General features: G+C 45.1%; 1 protein-coding gene across 1 annotated transcript; it reads left to right on the top strand.

Moving 5' to 3' along the window:
* Positions 1 to 11,024: 11,024 nt before the first annotated feature.
* Positions 11,025 to 17,362, top strand: LOC113880450 (serine protease 44-like). The gene is made up of 7 exons (XM_027522634.1): positions 11,025 to 11,402; positions 11,555 to 11,606; positions 11,697 to 11,853; positions 12,522 to 12,787; positions 13,528 to 13,679; positions 14,248 to 14,388; positions 17,339 to 17,362. The coding sequence occupies exons 1-7, from the start codon at positions 11,025 to 11,027 to the stop codon at positions 17,360 to 17,362; spliced, it is 1,170 nt and encodes a 389-aa protein (XP_027378435.1).
* The last annotated feature ends 861 nt before the right edge of the window (positions 17,363 to 18,223 follow it).

Here is an 18,223-nt window from a genome sequence, read left to right as displayed (position 1 = left end):
ATTTATATGGCCAGTTGATTTTAACAAAGGTGCAAAGATAACTCACCTGGAGATAGGATAGTTTTATTTTTACAAATGATGCTGGAACAATGGGACATTCCTATACAAAATAAATAAAAAATAAAGCACCTCAATCCTTACCTTGAAGTATATAGAAAAATTAACTCAAAATGGATTATAGAACTAAATGTAAGAAACTTGGAAGAAGAATCTCTGTGACCCTTGAGTAGGCAAAGATTCTTTATATAGGGTGGGAAAAGCATGAACCATTTAGGAAGAAAAAAAGATTGGGTTTCATCAAAATGAAAATCTTCTATTCTTTCAAAGACACTGTTAAGAAAATGAAAATAAAAGCCACAGACTAGAATAAAGAAGCAACAATGTATAGTCAAAGACTTGCGAATGTTCACAGCATCTTTATTCATAATAGCTCAAATCCGGAAACAACTCAAATGTCTGTCAACAGATAAACGATAGTCACTAAAATACAACTTGGCAATAAAAGAGAATAAAGGGCTGTTATATACAGGAACATGAATGAAATTCAAAAACATTATGTTGACTGAATGAAGTCAGACCTGGAAGAGTGCAGTATTCATATTCCACTTATGTGAAGACCAAACAAGCAAAACAGGTAACCTGCAGTTGCCTGTGATGGATTTGAAGAGGGCACACAGACACTCTCTGGGGTTTTGACATGTTCTATACCTCTTTTTAAGATTACTTATTTACTTAATATTTTTTTGGCTGCACTGGGTCTTCATTGCTGCAAGCAGGCTTTCTTTAGTTGTGGTGAGGGCTTCCCTGGTGGCTCAGACGGTAAAGTGTCTGCCTGCAATGCAGGAGACCTGGGTTCGATCCCTGGGTCAGGAAGATCTCCTGGAGAAGGAAATGACAACCCACTCCAGTACTCTTGCCTGGAAAATCCCATGGACAAGAGAAGCCTGGTAGACTACAGCCCATGGTATTGCGAAGAGTCAGACATGACTGAGCGACTTCACTCACTTCTCTTGTTGCAGAGCTTGGGCTCTAGGCACGCTGGCTTCATTAGTTTCAGCTCTAGGGCTCTAAATCACAGGCTTAGTAGTTGTGGCGCATGGGCTTAGTTGCCTTATGGTATGTGGAATCTTCCCAGACCAGGGATCAAACCTGTGTACCCATTGGCAGGCAAATTCTTAACCACTGGACCATCAGTGAACTGCAAAATGTTCTATATCTTGATTGAGATGGTCGTTACAGGGTCCCATATATTCATTAAAACATTAAATCATGCATTTAAGATCTGTGTATTTCACTTTATGAAACTTTTGCCTCCAGCTTTTAACAAAAATAGGCCTATGTGGCATTCTAATTAGCCCCAATATCCATTCTCTTCTCCTTTCGTAACAGTAGATGTCTTATGCAATGACCTGATGCCTTAGGTAATTCTCATAAGGTACCTGAAAATTTTTAACAAGTTGCTCTGTAGGGGAAAAAAGTCCTGATCTGTAACATTTGCACATTTCTGTGATAGAAATACTTCCATCCAGGCTTATTTCAAACTATTCAGTTCAGTTCAGTTCAGTCTCTCAGTCGTGTCCAACTCTTTGCGACCCCATGAATTGCAGCACGCCAGGCCTCCCTGTCCATCATGGACTCCTGGAGTTTACCCAAACTCATGTCCATTGAGTCGGTGATGCCATCCAGCCATCTCATCCTCTGTCGTCCCCTTCTCCTCCTGCTCCCAATCCCTCCCAGCATCAGGGTCTTTTCCAATGAGTCAACTCTTTGCATGAGATGGCCAAAGTATTGGAGTTTCAGCTTCAACATCAGTCCTTCCAATGAATACCCAGGACTGATCTCCTTTAGTATGGACTGGTTGGATTTCCTTGCAGTCCAAGGGACTCTCAAGAGTCTTCTCCAACATCACAGTTCAAAAGCATCAATTCTTCGGTGCTCAGATTTCTTCACAGTCCAACTCTCACATCCATACATGACCACAGGAAAAACCATAGCCTTGACTAGATGAACCTTTGTTGGCAAAGTAATGTCTCTGCTTTTTTAATATGCTATCTAGGTTCGTCATAACTTTCCTTTCAAGGAGTAAGCATCTTTTAATTTCATGGCTTCAATCACCATCTGCAGTGATTTTGGAGCCCCCCAAAATAAAGTCTGACACTGTTTCCACTGTTTCCCCATCTATTTCCCATGAAGTGATGGGACCAGATGCCACGATCTTAGTTTTCTGAATGTTGAGCTTTAAGCCAACTTTTTCACTCTCCTCTTTCACTTTCATCAAGAAGCTTTTTAGTTCCTCTTCACTTTCTGCCATAAGGGTGGTGTCATCTGCATATCTGAGGTTATTGATATTTCTTCTGGCAATCTCGATTCCGGCTTGTGCTTCTTCCAGCCCAGCGATTCTCATGATGTACTCTGCATATAAGTTAAGTAACATGACATTATTGAGTCTGGAGTTGGGAAGAGATGTGCACCATTATACAGAATTTCTACCATACAGCTACAGTAGACATAACCCCAAGAGCACAGGTAAATACAGTAAAATAATGCAAAAGTGATGGCTTTTGATTATTTATTACCTTTGTTTTTAATGTAATTTCTTTAACTGTAGGCTTTATACTTTAATTTTCAACAATAATAGTAACTTTAAACAACTAGCTCACAAAATTGCTGCAAATTAACTACTGGCTCTCGTGAACTGGTACAAGCCAGCTCCAGCACCCACTGGATCATTTCTCTAGAAGCAAATTCTGAGACAGGGATTCATGTTCAAACACTTAAGAGGGTTATTTTCAGGGGAAACCTGTATGAGTGTGAAGGAAGCAGGATAGGTAAGGGGAAAAAGTTTAGTAAGAAAGTGATGATAGGTGACGTCTATGCTTAGCATAATTCTGGGATCTGTGTTATACTAGAGAATTCTTCCAGTCTTAAGGCACAGGAGCTGGGCTTTTGTGCCCTAGTACCACTAAATCACTGGGCACACTGGAAGCCAGGATGACTGGAAGGATCAGAAGTAGGAATGCAACTCCTTGTCACCTCCTGTAATGAGACTCCATGTTCTCAAAGGTAAACCTCCTGAGAATGATGCAAGTGTGAGTTCTTAGTAGCTGTAACCAGAGCAGTTTGGGGATGGGTACACCAAACTGGTAAAATGGATCCTGAGTGATCTGGGTGGTCACCCACTTAAAAATTACCTTTGTCAGCTTCCCTTGAAGCCTAGGGGGACCATGTATCTAATTTATGTTTCATTAGCAATGGCAACCCACTCCAGTGCTCTTGCCTGGAAAAACCCATGGATGGAGGAGCCTGGTGGGCTGCAGTCCATGGGGTTGCTAAAAGTCGGACATGAATGAGCGACTTCACTTTCACTTTTCACTTTCATGTATTGGAGAAGGAAATGGCAACCCACTCCAGTGTTCTTGCCTGGAGAATCCCAGGGACGGGGGAGCCTGGTGGGCTGCTGTCTATGGGGTCGCACAGAGTCGAACATGACTGAAGCGACTTAGCAGCAGCAGCAGCAGATGTAAATAGAAGTAATGTGTGCTGTTGGAGGGATGTGCCTTTCAAAGGGACATGTGCAGGGAGCCAGCGGGAGGCACTCCGCCAATGGCAAAGGTCATGAGGAAGGAGGCTCGACATACACAAAGGCGGGATCGAGCCTCAGGAGTCCCCCTGGAAATTCTCGAGCATCTACCCCCATAACCAGAGCCTGCCTACTTTACTACTTTTGCTCTCACCTACACCTCTGACTTTACAGGGGACTGTCCCCCACCACCTCTTTTGGAGAAGGAGTTAACTTAGAGCTCCAGTTAATAATAATTCCTGGGTGTGATAGGAGTGTTTCAACCTACAAACTCCTCTGAAGGTTCTCTAGCCTGCCTGACAGGCTTGTCCAGCCACATGTGATTGCTCACAGCCTCCCAACCGTGAGAGGCATGAGATGCTTTAAACCTTCTAAAAACAGGTTCTTTAGAGAAGTTAAAAAACTATTAGTATAAGTATAGTGGGCTGATTAGAAATTGTATTGGTGAAGGGTTTTTCATTTGTTGAGCCAATGTTTACTGCTAAGTTTCCACATCCCCTGCCCTTATACACGTTAATGAATATATAGAAGAAATAAGTATTAAACTTTGATATTAATTACATTGGACCTTAGGCTAAGTAAATTCTTTCTTTAACTAAAACCCACTACACCCTCACCCTATAGGAATGTAACTTTATTTGGGTGGCATCTGTTTCAAAAATAATCACCCATGGAGAAATAAGTGTTCTGGTTGACTGACCACTGTCACAAGGAGAGGGTCATAAATTGTCAGCAGGCCCCCCTGGCCAGAAGATGATGTAACACCACTAAGACCTCTGTATACATTTGTATGAAGCACCTGACTTTAATAAAAGTCAGGACTGCTGTCCCCGCGTGACTTTTGTATAACATCTCAGTGTATAAAAACAGACTCTGGAAAATAAAGAATTGGGATCAGTTCCTCGAAATACTGGTCTCCCCATGTCTCCCTCTCTCTCAAACTCTGGCTGAGTCTCCATCTGGAGCGTGGAGCCAGCCATGCTTACTAATTATGCCTGGGCTTCTAAGATCCAACCGGGGAGGCCTCAGTGTCTCCTCTCCTTTGGGAGAACGGAAGGATGCCTGCGGCCTATGTAAGTGGTGCAAACTTCTTGTCTTGAAGTTTTATTGGTTTCCCGCGTAAACCAAGCTACTCAGCTTCTTTTCTCCACTGAATTTTCCTGCTGAGCTATCCTCATTCTATTACTCTTTATATCTCTAATTAATATTTAATTAAAGCCAGTGTATTCGCTGACGCCGTCCCCGCTTCGAATACCCTGGATCAGCCGGGGTGGACCTCGGCAGACATGGGCAGACTTTCTTGGCTCTTTCCCCTTCCCAAAGTGGAAGGTGAGGAAGATGGAGGTGCCATCTTGGATGCAGGTGTATGCCCATTTTAAGGGTGGCAGAAACTGACCTGGGTTGCCTATAGGTGGACGGGTATGAGAGAAGTAAACTTTGTTATTTTTGCCACTGTATCTTCAGATATCTCTGTTACCACATTTTAGCCTGTACCTTAACAAATAAAGTGAGCAAAGAAGAAATAACAGATATCTAAAATCATGACTGTGTAAACAATTTATAATTTTTAGTTTTTTTTTTTTTAAGCAAGACAGGACTACCCAAAACAGAATGAGAGAATGTTCATGAAGAGCAAAGAGAACATGTTCATTACAGAAAAAATATAATTATTTGTACATAACCTGGTTGTCAGTATAGAAACCCATCAAAATCTACAAACTTTCCAAACTGATAAAGTAATATGATAGAATTATTAAATAAAAGAATAACATAAAATTGCATTTCTGAAAGATGTGCATGACTTTATGGGAACATTTATGAAATTTTATTGAAAGATGTGAAGGAAGATCTAAATAGGAGAGATACCCCAGGTTCATGAATAGGAAAGGGTAATACCATGAATATGGCAGTTCTCCCCAAAATGGTCTTTAGATTTAATGCAATTCAAATAGAATGTTCAACAGTTTAAATAACTGTCAAACTTATTTTAAAACGTGTATGGAGTACCAAGAGTAGCCAAAACCCTAATGAAGAAGTTGAGGTAGGAGAATGCATTCTCTCATATGTTGATGCGCAAAAGCTCTGGTGGTCAAGAAACCATAGTACTGGCACAGAGATAAGTAAATTGAATGATGGAAGGACTGGAGAGGCCAGAAACAGACTCAGTATCTATGGACACGTATATATATATAAAAGAGGTGGCACTGTTGATGAATGGGGGCATAGTAGGCCACTCAGTACATAGTGTTAGGAGACATGGTTAAGTAGAAAAAAATGAAACTGAATTCCTGTCTCATGCTATGTATTTAATAACTACATGGATGAAAGACTAAACATGAGAAACAGAAGTTTAAAACTTTTAGAAGAAAATATAGGACAGTACCTTTAAAACCCCAGGGTGTGGAAGGCTTTTAAAAATAAGACCCCAGAAGCATAGATGATAAAGAAAAAGATGGTTACTTCTGACTGCATTATAGTTAAATAACTTTTGTTCATCAAAACATGTAATCAAGTGAAAAGACAAATCATGATTATGAATGATACTTGAAATACCCATTACTAACAAAGGATTCAGTTCAGTCACTCAGTTGTGTCTGACTCTTTGAGACCCCATGGAGTGCAGCACGCCAGACTTCCCTTTCCATCACCATCTTCTGGAGCTTGCTCAAACTCATGTCCATCGAGTCGGTGATGCCATCCAACCATGTCATCCTCTGTTGTCCTTTTCTCCTTCTGCCTTCAATCTTTACCAGCATCAGGGTCTTTTCCAATGAGTCGGTTCTTCGCATCAGGTGGCTGAAGTATTGGAGCTTCATCTTCAGCATCAGTCCTTCCAATGAATATTCAGGACTTATTTCCTTTAGGATGGACTGGTTGGATCTCCTTGCAGTGCAAGGGACTCTCAAGAGTCTTCTCCAACACCAACACTCCAACAAAAGATTAGGACGCATATAAAAAAACTAAACAGAAAGTACTTTAAAATCAGCTCAAATGTAAAACTGAGTAGATATTATGAGCAAACATTTTATAGAAAGAAGGCACAGATGACAAGTAAGGATATGAAAATACACTGAACTTCAGAAGTCTATCTTTCACTTCTAATGGATCTTTTGAAACTATGCATAATTTTGTAAATCATTGAAAAATATTGGTTCACTTTGTTATATAGAATTCCCAAATGTTGACACATTTCATTACATAATAAAAAATCACACTCACTCATGTTACCACTACTGTTGTCAGAAAAGTATTTAACTATTGGAAAGGTGTTGAACTCATGAGAGCAAATATAAATTTTCCGAAACTTTTCACCTCTAAGCTCAAATCTTATCATTGGCAACAAATACTGTCACTTGTTTTCTTAAAAGTTGCAGACTCTTTAAAAAAACTTTATTCTTGATCATATGTCTGCCAAATATGCAAGTCTAAATTACCACAATTTATTAGTCACTCTTTTAAGTAAAACTGATATCCCATGATAAAAGCTGATAAGTCAGCTTAACAGATGTACAGTTTGCTTGAGTGAACATCCTACTTTTTTTTCCCAGAGCTTTATTGATGGGTAATTTACATAAAATGCAATTCATATATTTTAAGTGAACAATTAAATGTGTTTTGATATATATAAAAACTCTGAAACAGTCTCCACCATTCAGATAATGGAAATAATCCATTATTTTTAAACATTTCATCTTGGACCTATTTGCTGTTTGGTGTATTTCTGCTCTTTGGATTTTTTTTTTAATTTATTATTTTTTTTCAGGTTTCTGAAAACTTTTATTGAGGCATAATTTACATATCATAAAATTCACTCACTTTTAGTGTACAATTCAATGATATTTTTTTCCATTTATTTATTTATTTTATTTTTTAACTTTACAATATTGTATTGATTTTGCCATATATCAATATGAATCTGCCACAGGTATACACGTGTTCCCCATCCTGAACCCTCCTCCCTCCTCCCTCCCCTACCCTCCCTCTGGGTCGTCCCAGGGCACCAGCCCCAAGCATCCAGTATCATGCATCAAACCTGGACTGGCGACTCATTTCATATATGATATTATACATGTTTCAATGCCATTCTCCCAAATCATCCCACCCTCTCCCTCTCCCAAAGAGTCCAAAAAACTTTTTTATACAGCAGAAGTGCTTTGTGCATAATTGTCATTTCATCACCCCGAATCTTAAATAAATGTGGACCAAAAGGTCACTACTTAATAAAATTAGTCATTTTTACTTCCCCATCAAGGAAATTTGAAAAGTGAATCTGATTGATTGATTTCAGGAGTGGGATGTCACCCTTAACATTATGTTGCAATATGTAAAACTCTTACCTTGCTGAGGACTCATTCTGTGTCTTTCTCGCCCTGGCTAGCTTTGGAAAAGCAAGCTGCCATGAGTTCCACAACAGCAGAAAACAAATTCAGGCAACAACTGACTGAGCTTGGAAGGAAACTCTTCTCCAGTCGAGTCTCCCGGTGGATGAGAACCTGGCCCTGGCTGACACCTTGACTGCAGCCTTACAGAAGACCCAGGTAAACTGTGCCTGGACTCCTGGCCCACAGGAACTGTAAGATAGTAAATGTGTAGTAAATGTGTTTTAAGCCACTGAATTTGTATTTGTTACAGAACAGAGAAAACTAATACAGAGGCCATTCCAGTATTTGATCAATCCTCTAACTTCTATATAATGAAGTTTATGACTGTTCCAGTGATCCTTTAACCATGTACCTACTTGGCACCTTCCTGATCAAAAAGCAGGCCCCTGTATGTCAGGTGATGTTACTCAGGATTCCATGATGGCAAGTTACATGTTTCTTGAGTCCACTGAGAGTGGTGTCAGCAAAGGCATTATCAGCAGGCAATGCTGGCTATATAAAGAATGTACATGTGTATATGTAACTACTCAATGAGGTTCTAGTGCCACAGCTGTCTCTTTTCAGCTGGCACTAAGATTTTGAGCCCATCTGTGAACCAGGCCCAGGTTTTTTCTTCTTTCATCAATTGGTCATAGGATCCTGCCTATCAGGCTATGAGTGTGAACTGATGGAGAAGCTTCAGTTCAATACAGATAAGTGCCATGATGGGGGATGGTGGTGTCTACGCCTTTTCTTTGCACAGCTTACTTGTGTCTTCAGGACCTGCCATGATCTAATCCCAAATATATGGCTTCCAATGAGTGGTGAATTTGCTTTTTCTAACTGAGTTTATGACTTAATTTGGCTAAATATTCACCTTATGATAGGAGGCACTGGTCTCTTAGTCACATAATGTCCTGTGGTCTGGTATTTAGTTTCTTTTTAGGATTCAGTAGTGTGCCAGAAGTTGCTTTTCAAAGAATATAGTTTCTTTGCAGCAGAGTGTGTGGTCTTGCTTCAGAACTGTAGGGATCTATACAGTGACTCTCTAATTAGGACATAGCAAAGACTTCTTACAAGCATTTTAATTCACCACAGCAAACTCTAGCACCATAGGATTTGCCAGGTCATATAGACCAATACTTTGGCCACTTGATGTGAAGAACTCACTGGAAAAGATCCTGATGCTGCGCAAGATTGAAGACAGGAGGAGAAGGGGACGGCAGAGGATGAGATGGTTGGATGGCATCACCGACTCAATGGACATGAGTTTGAGCAAACTCCGGGAGTTGGTGATGGATTGGGAAGCCTTGCGTCCATGGGGTCGCAAAGAGTCGGACATGACTGAGCGACTGAACCGATAGACCAAGTGGGGCTTCCAAGGTGGTGCTGGTAGGAAAGAACCCTCTTGCCAATGCAGGAGACATAAGAGATGTGGGTTTGATCCCTGGGTTGGGAAAATCCCCTGAAGGAGGGCATGGCAACGCACTCCATTATTCTTGCCCGGAGAATCCCGTGGCCAGAGGAGCCTGGCGGGCTGCAGTCCGTCAGCTCGCAAAGAGTCGGACACAACTGAAGCGACTGAGCACAGCACAGCACGACGTGGCTGCTTCTATCACAGTCTGACTTTGCCTCTCTCTTTTTTTAAAAAAACTATTGAGTTCTCTTCCTAGTGATTTAAAAGAATTATTTCATTTCTTTATTTTCAGCTGTCTGAGCAGTCTCCATTGCCATGTGGGCTTTTCTCTAGCTGTGGCGAGCAGGAGCCACTCTCTAGTCCCAGTGCATAGGTTTTCCATTGCAGCGGCTTCTCTGGTCGCAGGGCGTGGGCTCTACGACTCCCAGTTTAGTAGTTACGGCATGTGGGCTCAGCAGCTGCAGCTTCCAGGCTCCAGAGCACAGACTCAGTAGTTGAGACACACATCTTGGTTACTCACGTCATTCGAGATCTTCCCAGATCAGGGATCAATCCCATGTCTCCTACATGGGCAGGCAGACTCTTTACCACTGAGTCACTAAGGAAGCCCCTGATTTTGTCTCTTGACAGGAGGAGCTGCAAAGCATTGTGGCCACTTTTATGTATGCAATCTAGGTTAATCTTTTCTCCAGAGTTTTAAATTTTATCACATTCTTTTTGCCATGTAAGGTAATATAGTCACAAGTTCCAGTGATTAGAATGGGAATTTCTCTGGGAAGCCATTATTCTATTACAAGGCTATTCTATTCTATTCTAATCCAGATGTTGGCTACCATGAATTTAGCCACTATAAACATTTGTCGAAGTATTTGTGTGTTTGTGCCTGTACGAGTGTGTATGTAAATCTTTATTTCACTGGGATAAATGCCCAGGAGTGCAATTACTGAGTCATATGGTAATTGCACATTCTGTTTTATAAGAAACTGCAGATCTGTTTCCCAAAGTGGCTGTAATATTTTACATTCCTACCACGGTGTATGAGTGGTCCTGCATATCTGCATCTGTGTCAGTATTTGGTGTTGTCACAATTTTCAAAGTTTAGCCAGTCTATTAGATGTGTAGTGATATCTCACCGTGATTTTAATTTGCATTTTACCAATGGTTCTTTTCATGTGGATGTAGATTTTTAAAAAGATATCAGTATCATGCCTAACTCAGTGTTGCTAACGTTCAGTGCAGCGTTTATATTGAGGAATTTAAATTTTCACTGCCAACAAGAAGGGGAGGGAAATGCCAGGAAAGGCTTAATCCAGCCCTACAGGGAGTGATGGACGCATCTCTGTGCGGCAGTGGCGTGGCTGTCACTCTCTGTGGCCAGGGACCTTGGCCAGGGGATGTCAGGCATCTGGGAGTCACTCATAAATGAGTCCGCTCAGAGCCGGGGAAGAGAAAGGACTCGCCTGAGTCACAACTCCGTGGCGCTGCCTGGCCCAGGCCCCGCCCCTCTGATGACCCCATAGGTGGGGGCGGGATGGGGCGGGGCGGGGCGGGGCGGGGCGGGGCGGGTTGCCCCCACGACAGAGCCATTTCCCCACCATCAGGAGGGCAGGCGTGCAGCCGCCGCGAGGGGGCGCTGCAGAGCCTGGAGGCGACTACCAGAGGTGCCATGGCGTCTCCAGGTGTCCTCCAGAGCGGCAGCGGCTCCCTGGGCCTCCTAGTCTGGCTCCTGGCCCTTCAACCTTGGCTCAGTGAGGCCCTGGTGGGTGGGGAGGGGGCGCAGGGCAGGTCAGCTCTGCCCTCACCCTCTCCACCTACCTTGGGGGGTGGTCGCGAGGACCCCGGAGCACGCCATTGGAAGCTGCCTCCTTCGGGAGCCCCGGGAACTTCCGGGGCCCCTGAATCCCGTATGACTTCGGTAGCCCCCAATTTGGTGGCGTTTACCTTAAATGACTCTGATTCATACAAGGCTATGACACCCCCACAGGCACCAGGAGAGACCCCAAAACCCCTCTTTCCTTCAGGTGATGTTTCCTGGCCAAGCCCTGTGGCAGAGAACTAGCCTGGGGTGAGGGGCAGGTGCCCCTGCTCTGGGGGAGGAGACTCTCAGGAGGCACAAGTTTTCCCTGGGCCATCTGAGCAGACCCAACTCTGCCCCTGAGATCTGAGAGGACATGGCCATTCTCTAAGGAGTCTTAGGGGAACACAGGCCTGGCCTGGGGCTTGGAGGGGACATGGCATTGTTTTGAGGGTTCTGAGACTTCTGAGGCTCATCGGGCTCTGGTGGCAGTGGTGTCAATGGCTTCACTTTCAGTCCTCTCCCTTCATTGACCTGCTCTAGCGTGTGGCCATCGGACTTCGAGGATAGTTGGTGGAAGGCCGGCCGCAGAGAAGAAGTGGCCGTGGCAGGTCAGCCTGCAGGTCAATCAAAAACACATATGCGGAGGCTCCCTCATTGGCAGTCGGTGGGTGTTGACCGCGGCCCATTGCATATTTGGGTGAGTTTTGGGGGCTCTGGGCTTTTGGCTTCAGGTTAGAGCCAGTCCTAACCCCTTCCTGAGCTTCCTCTTCCTCATCTAAAATCAAGGGTCACAGTCCCTGACTATAGCTCTTCAGGCTATAGTCAGAGGTAGGTAATGTCAGGGCCCTTGATAGGCTGGAAAGTCAAAACCCCAAATCAGGTTCAGAGCTCCTTTTTTTTTTTTAAAAAAAAAAACCTTGTGTGGATTAGCCTTCAAGTCAAGTGGCAAGACGTGGGGAGAGATGCCAGTTGGGAAAAAATATATGTGCAAAGACTTGCAAGAGGAAATATTTAAGGGGAATGGACTGTAGCTGATCAATTTGGCTTTACTTTCAGAGGTTTCAAACTTTAATGAGCATGGGTACACACCCATAGAACTTGTTAAAACAATAACTGTGTGTCTCCATCCCCTGATTCAGTAGGTCAGGAGTGGGACCTGAGAATTTGTGTTTCTACCAAGCCCCCATGTGAGGTCAATGCTGCTCATCTGGGGACCAGACTTTGAGAACCTCTTGATCAGGGATCTGGGAAGGGATGTGGTCTGGAGGGAGGGAGGTGACTGATGAGCGGCTTTGGAGATAGGACGAGGCTGGGAGCCTAGAAGATGTGGAAGGGGAGTGTAGAGCTTCCAGGATCTCTCTGCAGCCATGTGGAATACACAGTGAAGATGGGAATCACACAGTTGCAGCAAACCTCCACAATGGCAGTCACGGTGCCAGTCCAAGACATCGTTATCCACAAACATTTCAATCCTATCGGAATAATCGAAAATGACATTGCCCTTGCTCTGCTCGCCTTCCCTGTGAATTTCTCTGCGAGCATCCAACCCGTGTGCCTCCCTGAAAAGGCTTTCATGGTCCAAGCTGGTACCGAGTGCTGGGTGACTGGATGGGGAAAAGTAAAGGAAGAAGGTGAGACTTTGAAGCAAGATGGCAGCAAACTTGGGCTGGGGAAGGGGCTTCCTGGTGCCCAGGTGTGGGCCTCCAAACTAAAGGGAGAGACAGGCAATTTTCTAGCAAGTAGGTAAGGGAGGAGGGTGGAGAAGATGTTGGCGGGAGTCATTTGATGGTGTTACAAATTTTTGTTAGTATGTCAGGACCTGGGGGCTTGAGCGACAAGCAAAGTGGGTTCTCTCCAGGGTGGATTATTAAACTCAGGGGATGTCTATCTGTCTGCTAATCTGAGCTGTCCCAACTGGAAGTACTGGTCTTGGTGGACAGGGAGCTTCCTGTGACTGAGAAGAGGCCATTGAATGCCTCTGGAAGAAACTGTAGAGACTTCTATCCCTGGGGAGAGGGTGGGTTTGGTACTCTTGGGGTACTATGTGTCTTGAGAGTCTGATCCTGCTCTAAACTAAAAATACTTTACTGATGGATAGGACACCTGTTGCATATTTAGTTTTAATTTCTCAGGTTGCCTCTATTAGTTCTTCTCTACCTGTCTTGGTTTGGATTCTTTACCACTCTCGCCATATCAGCGCTGGGCCTCATGTCCTGTAGTGTCAAACAGGAACAATATCCACTGCCCCTACAAGGGTGTCTGTATGTGAACACATTGTATTGAGACCCAGAGTGGGTACCGGGGGCACCTGTCTTGTCCCACTAGGCAGATCTAAACTACTCCTAAATTCTCTCTACAGACGTACCACAAGCTTCTACACAAGAGCTTCAGGAGGCTGAGCTAAACATTCTTCGCTATGAGACTTGTAATGAGGTGCTCAGCGAAAAGTTGGAAAGTCAGTTTGATGTGGTCAAGGAGGGGACTGTCTGTGCTATCAGCTCCAAAGGAAAGGATGCCTGCCAGGTGAGTTCATGGGCCCTTTGCTGCCTTTGCATTTTAGCTGTCCTCCCAGATGTGCCTCATCCACAGGCGGTAGGACCTACATGATCTGGCAGTGCCTGTGTCACCTGTCTTCAAGTTGAGGGTTTAAGGGGACAAGCCACCAAGGCTCTCCTGGGCTGGTCTGACCTGATGCTTCAGGAGAGAGGTCCTGATGCTGCCTAGAGGGAGACAGGGGAGGAGGGGAGAGTCAGGCATGAAATACCAATAATACAAGTCATGTGTTATAGCCTCTTCTAAGTGACAGGCAATATAAACAGGTAAGGATTTTATTCATTACTAATATCTCAGAGTACATACATTTTCTTTGAGAATATTCAGTTTTTGGTATAGACTGTATTGATGACATACACAATTTGGGTAAATGTTATCAATTCTCAGATCTCATACACATGGAAACCTAGGGCTGCTGGAGCCCTAGTGGTGCCTGGGGAGCCCCATGCACGTCCATCTTCCCACCTTGCATGGCTACTAGGCTGTTATGACGTTGTCCCTCTTCCATCACTGTGTTTGTTTCTTTATCTTTATCTAGGGAGATTCTGGGGGTCCCCTGGTCTGTGAATTTAATAATTCATGGGTCCAAGTGGGGATTGTGAGCTGGGGCATTGGCTGTGGTCGCAGCGGGTATCCAGGAGTTTACACAGAAGTGAGTTTCTACAAGGATTGGCTCATTGCTAGAGTGAGTAAGACCTCTCATACAGGTTCAACGGGCTACTTCAGCCTGACTCTGTGTCTGGTGCTGCCTTGGAGCATCCTGCTGACCCCGTGATCACCCTGGTCACGTTTCTTCCAGTTTCTGAGTCTTGGACTAGCACTGCCTCTGACCTCTGACTCCTACTCAATGCCCTATCCTCAGTTTAATTTGGAATCCACTGACCATGTGGAGGTCCACGTGACTGAGAAATGGAAGCAAGAAACCCTGAGAGTTTTCCAGCCTGCTGCTCCAGGAACCTATCGCATCTACACCTACACCATGGCCGCATTTTGCTGCTGGGAAGGAGTGGCTGAAACAATCCCAGCTGGATGGAGAGTGACCTGCGGTGATGCCTCAGGGTGCTTCACCCACATCTTGCAGAACGTCTTCACATCATCCCTGGCAGCAGCATTATCTGACACTTTATCGTATCAGTGCACATGGTGATTGTTGGGAGAGAGTGAGGCCTCAGCACGTACGCATGTGACTCAGTTGTCTGGGTTGGCCAAAGGTCCCCTGCTTCCCGACGTGGATCCATCTGTGAGGGTCCAGCCTCTGCCACACAAGCCTTCCTGGGGCAGCTCAGTCTTGGAACCCCCCTTCCCAGTGCTCCAGTGGCCACATCCAGGCTCACCCCAAGTTGTGTTGAGACATTAAGGAGTGTGGAGATTTCTGATGTCAACTCAATAAATGCTTAGAAAGTCTCTTATGTGTTGTGAATCTCTGTTCTTCTGAAGGTTGTGGGGTTGCATATAACATGCTGTAGAGAACTAGTTTCCCACTGAGCTGAGGGACATTTCATGGTGTCCATTACTCTCTAGAAGGTGGGAGATGAGGAGCCTGTCTACCTGGATGGAAGCCTGCTGGTGTCTTAGGCAGTGGGTCCAGGGCCTCTTCTAGGCATTAGTGCTCCTCTTGTAGGTGTCAGCATCACTCCAAGCGGGGCTGTTGGAACTGAGTTTGCATGGGAGCCTGGAGGCAGGAGGGCGGAGATGAGGGCGTGACGCACTCACACAGCCTTGTACCTCTCGTGCCGCCCCGTAAGGGACATGCCTGGAGGAGACCCAAAGAGCTGAGTTTTCACGGGGTTAGGATGGAGGGTCTGGCTCTGTGGGTGTGTGTGGCTTCTCAATCAGCAGGCCTAGGGTCCCATAGTCACCTGGACTGGCTGCTGATCTTTTCCCAGGCTCTGTGTCCTGTCCACCCATCCTTCCTTGGTCTGTGTTCAAGCTTCCAGATATAAGTGGACCTCAGCGGAACCATGGGCTTCCCAGGTGGCTCACTGTTAAAGAATCCGCCTGCCAGTGCAGGAGCCGCAGGTTAGATCATGGGTTGGGAAGATTCCCCTGGAGTAGGAAATGGCAACCCAGTCCAGTATTCTTGCCTGGGAAATCCCATGGACAGAGGAGCCTGGCAGCTACAGTCCATGGGGTCACAAAGAGTCCGACAAGAGTGAGCACACACAGATAACATTCTAGTACAGTTATTTACAGAAATGAACAGTCGTGCGGACTTGAAGGCTTGAGTCTGTGTGTTCCACACCATTCTCACCTGCAGCCTTCTTTCAGAACAAGCTCCCCTGCTCTGTCCAGTGATGTTCTGTGGCTGGAAATGTTAGTACGGCTCCTCATTTCTCGTTCTCTGCCTCCACTATGAGCACTGAGTCCTCCCCAGAGTGTCTCCTGTGGACGACCCTGGGCCGTGAAATGTGCTTTCTCCTGGGCTCCCCTGACTCTGGTGGCCCTGGGCAGGTTCCCTACTTTGCTTTCCTCTTGGTGGCATTTTGTGCCCAAGCTTAAGAGACTGTGTCTTCCCGCTTCCAGCTCCAGGTTTCAGATAGAGCAATTTCAGGAACTGTTTGGTGAGCGAGTGAGTGAATGGAAAGTGAATACTGATGTCTCCTATGTCACCTTACTCCTTTCTCTCAGGGCCTCTCAGCTCACTGCTCTGCCCTCCTTTTCCTGCCCAGGTTGTCTTGTCAAAGAGGGAAAATCCCACATGGGAAGCCGATGTTCCAGCCCCTGCTGGAGGAGAATCCCAAGCCCTGGGGAGGCTACAGCCTCAGTGTGGGTGCACTTTGTTTGCTGGCAGCAGAATGTTCTTCCTGTGGTGGGCGAGGGATTTCAGTTCAAGTAACTCAGATGTTGAGCATCAGCCTCTAGGTCCTAGAAACGTCAGGCATGGCCTCTCAGAAACGAGAGCGGCAGCCTCCAGTGTAATGGCAGCCATTTTTGCCCTTTCTGGCAAATATACAGACTTTCTGTTGTGATTAGGAACTAGGCTCTGAGCAGGAATAAGATGTGGGGCTCAGGTGGGAGGGAAGAGGTGGTCATTAGGATGACCCTTAGGTCAGGGCTTGGTGGCTTGATGGAACCACCCTCTGAAAGAGCTAGCTAACAGGGAGAGGAGGAGATTGACAGGTAGGAAGTGAGTTCTAGTGAAAATATTGGACTTCAAAAGACAAGGACACAAAACCCAATAGAAAATGCTGCAGGCTTCCAGTCATTAGGAGTAGTGAGGCATAACTATGTGAGTTTCTAATGCCCAAATTGTGGTTTGAAATAATGATTTTCTACCCACAGAAGCCAGGGATTCTTGGAGAAATGGCTTGAGTAGTATCCAGGAGTGGGCCAGGAAATGTATGAATTCACCCTGAAATATCCTATCACACCAGATGGTGAGCAAGGTCTCCAAATGACAAGGATCCTAGGATCATGTCCAAAGGACTCAGGAGCTCAGTAGTGAAGTGTGGCATTTCTGCTAAGTCACACGTGTTCTCCAGCATCTGTGAATACAGTCATAGCTCCCTCACGGGCAAGCGCTACACTCAATTCACTCAAGATGCCACCCTTTCACAGCAGGTAGCCCATGTTAAATGTGTGTCTGTCAAGCAGGAATGTGAAGGCCCAGCCTCCTTGCCTCCTTTTAGGACAACTTGGGAAGGGCTTCTTGAGGATCAGCTGAGACCTCAGTTGCAACCCCATGACTGCTAAGCTTCTCTTATTGCCCAGCTCTGCCTCACCTGCTCCCTTCCAGGTGTGAATCTTCCCCAGAGCACTCCTCAACAAACCCTGGCATACAGATCTGTCTCAAAGTGTGTTTCCAGGGGACTGATCTAGGACCCTTGGCCAGGCCAAGGTAGGACAATCTGACTTTCAGTAAGTGCGTCAGTTACCTATTGGTGGGTGACAAAGCACCCTAAGCACTCATGGTAAAATCGTCAGGTTTTGTGGTGATATGTTCTATGAAGCAGCTCTGAGCACTGAATTAGCCAGCTCTGAAGAGTTGCTTCTCAGGCAAATGCAGGATTAGACTCCTGGGAACCTCTGATCACAGCATTTTCACTAAGTGATAAAAAGGCAATCTTTTTTTATGTTTCTTTTTGCTTAAAAGCACTTTATTTAATACACTCTGTTGATTCAGTGCCATTGAACTCGTGGCCAACAGCAGTGTAGTTCCTACCTGTGTGGAGGTGACCTAACCCATCTGTTTTCTCTGCAGTGTGCATCCCAGGCTGGAGCCCTCAGGAGTGGTAGACAGCACTCCAGCATAATGGGTGGAGCCTTTTAAAAGAGGGAAATCACCAGCCAACAGCACAGAAATGCAAAAATATGGCACTGAGTGGACTCGGAGTAGGATGTCTGTTTATAATATGAGAGCTGAAACAAGAAAGCCCAGCAACGCCTTTGGTGACTTCAACTAAGCACATTACTTCCACTGCATCCGCTACAAAATGTCCCATCATTTTCATTTTTTTCCTCTTATTTTTTTGTTTTGAGAAATTTTCTGATGTTGTACTTTGATCTTCTTGTCT

The sequence above is a fragment of the Bos indicus x Bos taurus genome, chromosome 22 (assembly GCF_003369695.1).
Source record: "Bos indicus x Bos taurus breed Angus x Brahman F1 hybrid chromosome 22, Bos_hybrid_MaternalHap_v2.0, whole genome shotgun sequence".
NCBI classification, from domain to species: Eukaryota; Metazoa; Chordata; class Mammalia; order Artiodactyla; family Bovidae; genus Bos; species Bos indicus x Bos taurus.
Note: the sequence above shows the minus strand (reverse complement) of the source record. Positions and strands in the feature narration are given on the sequence as shown.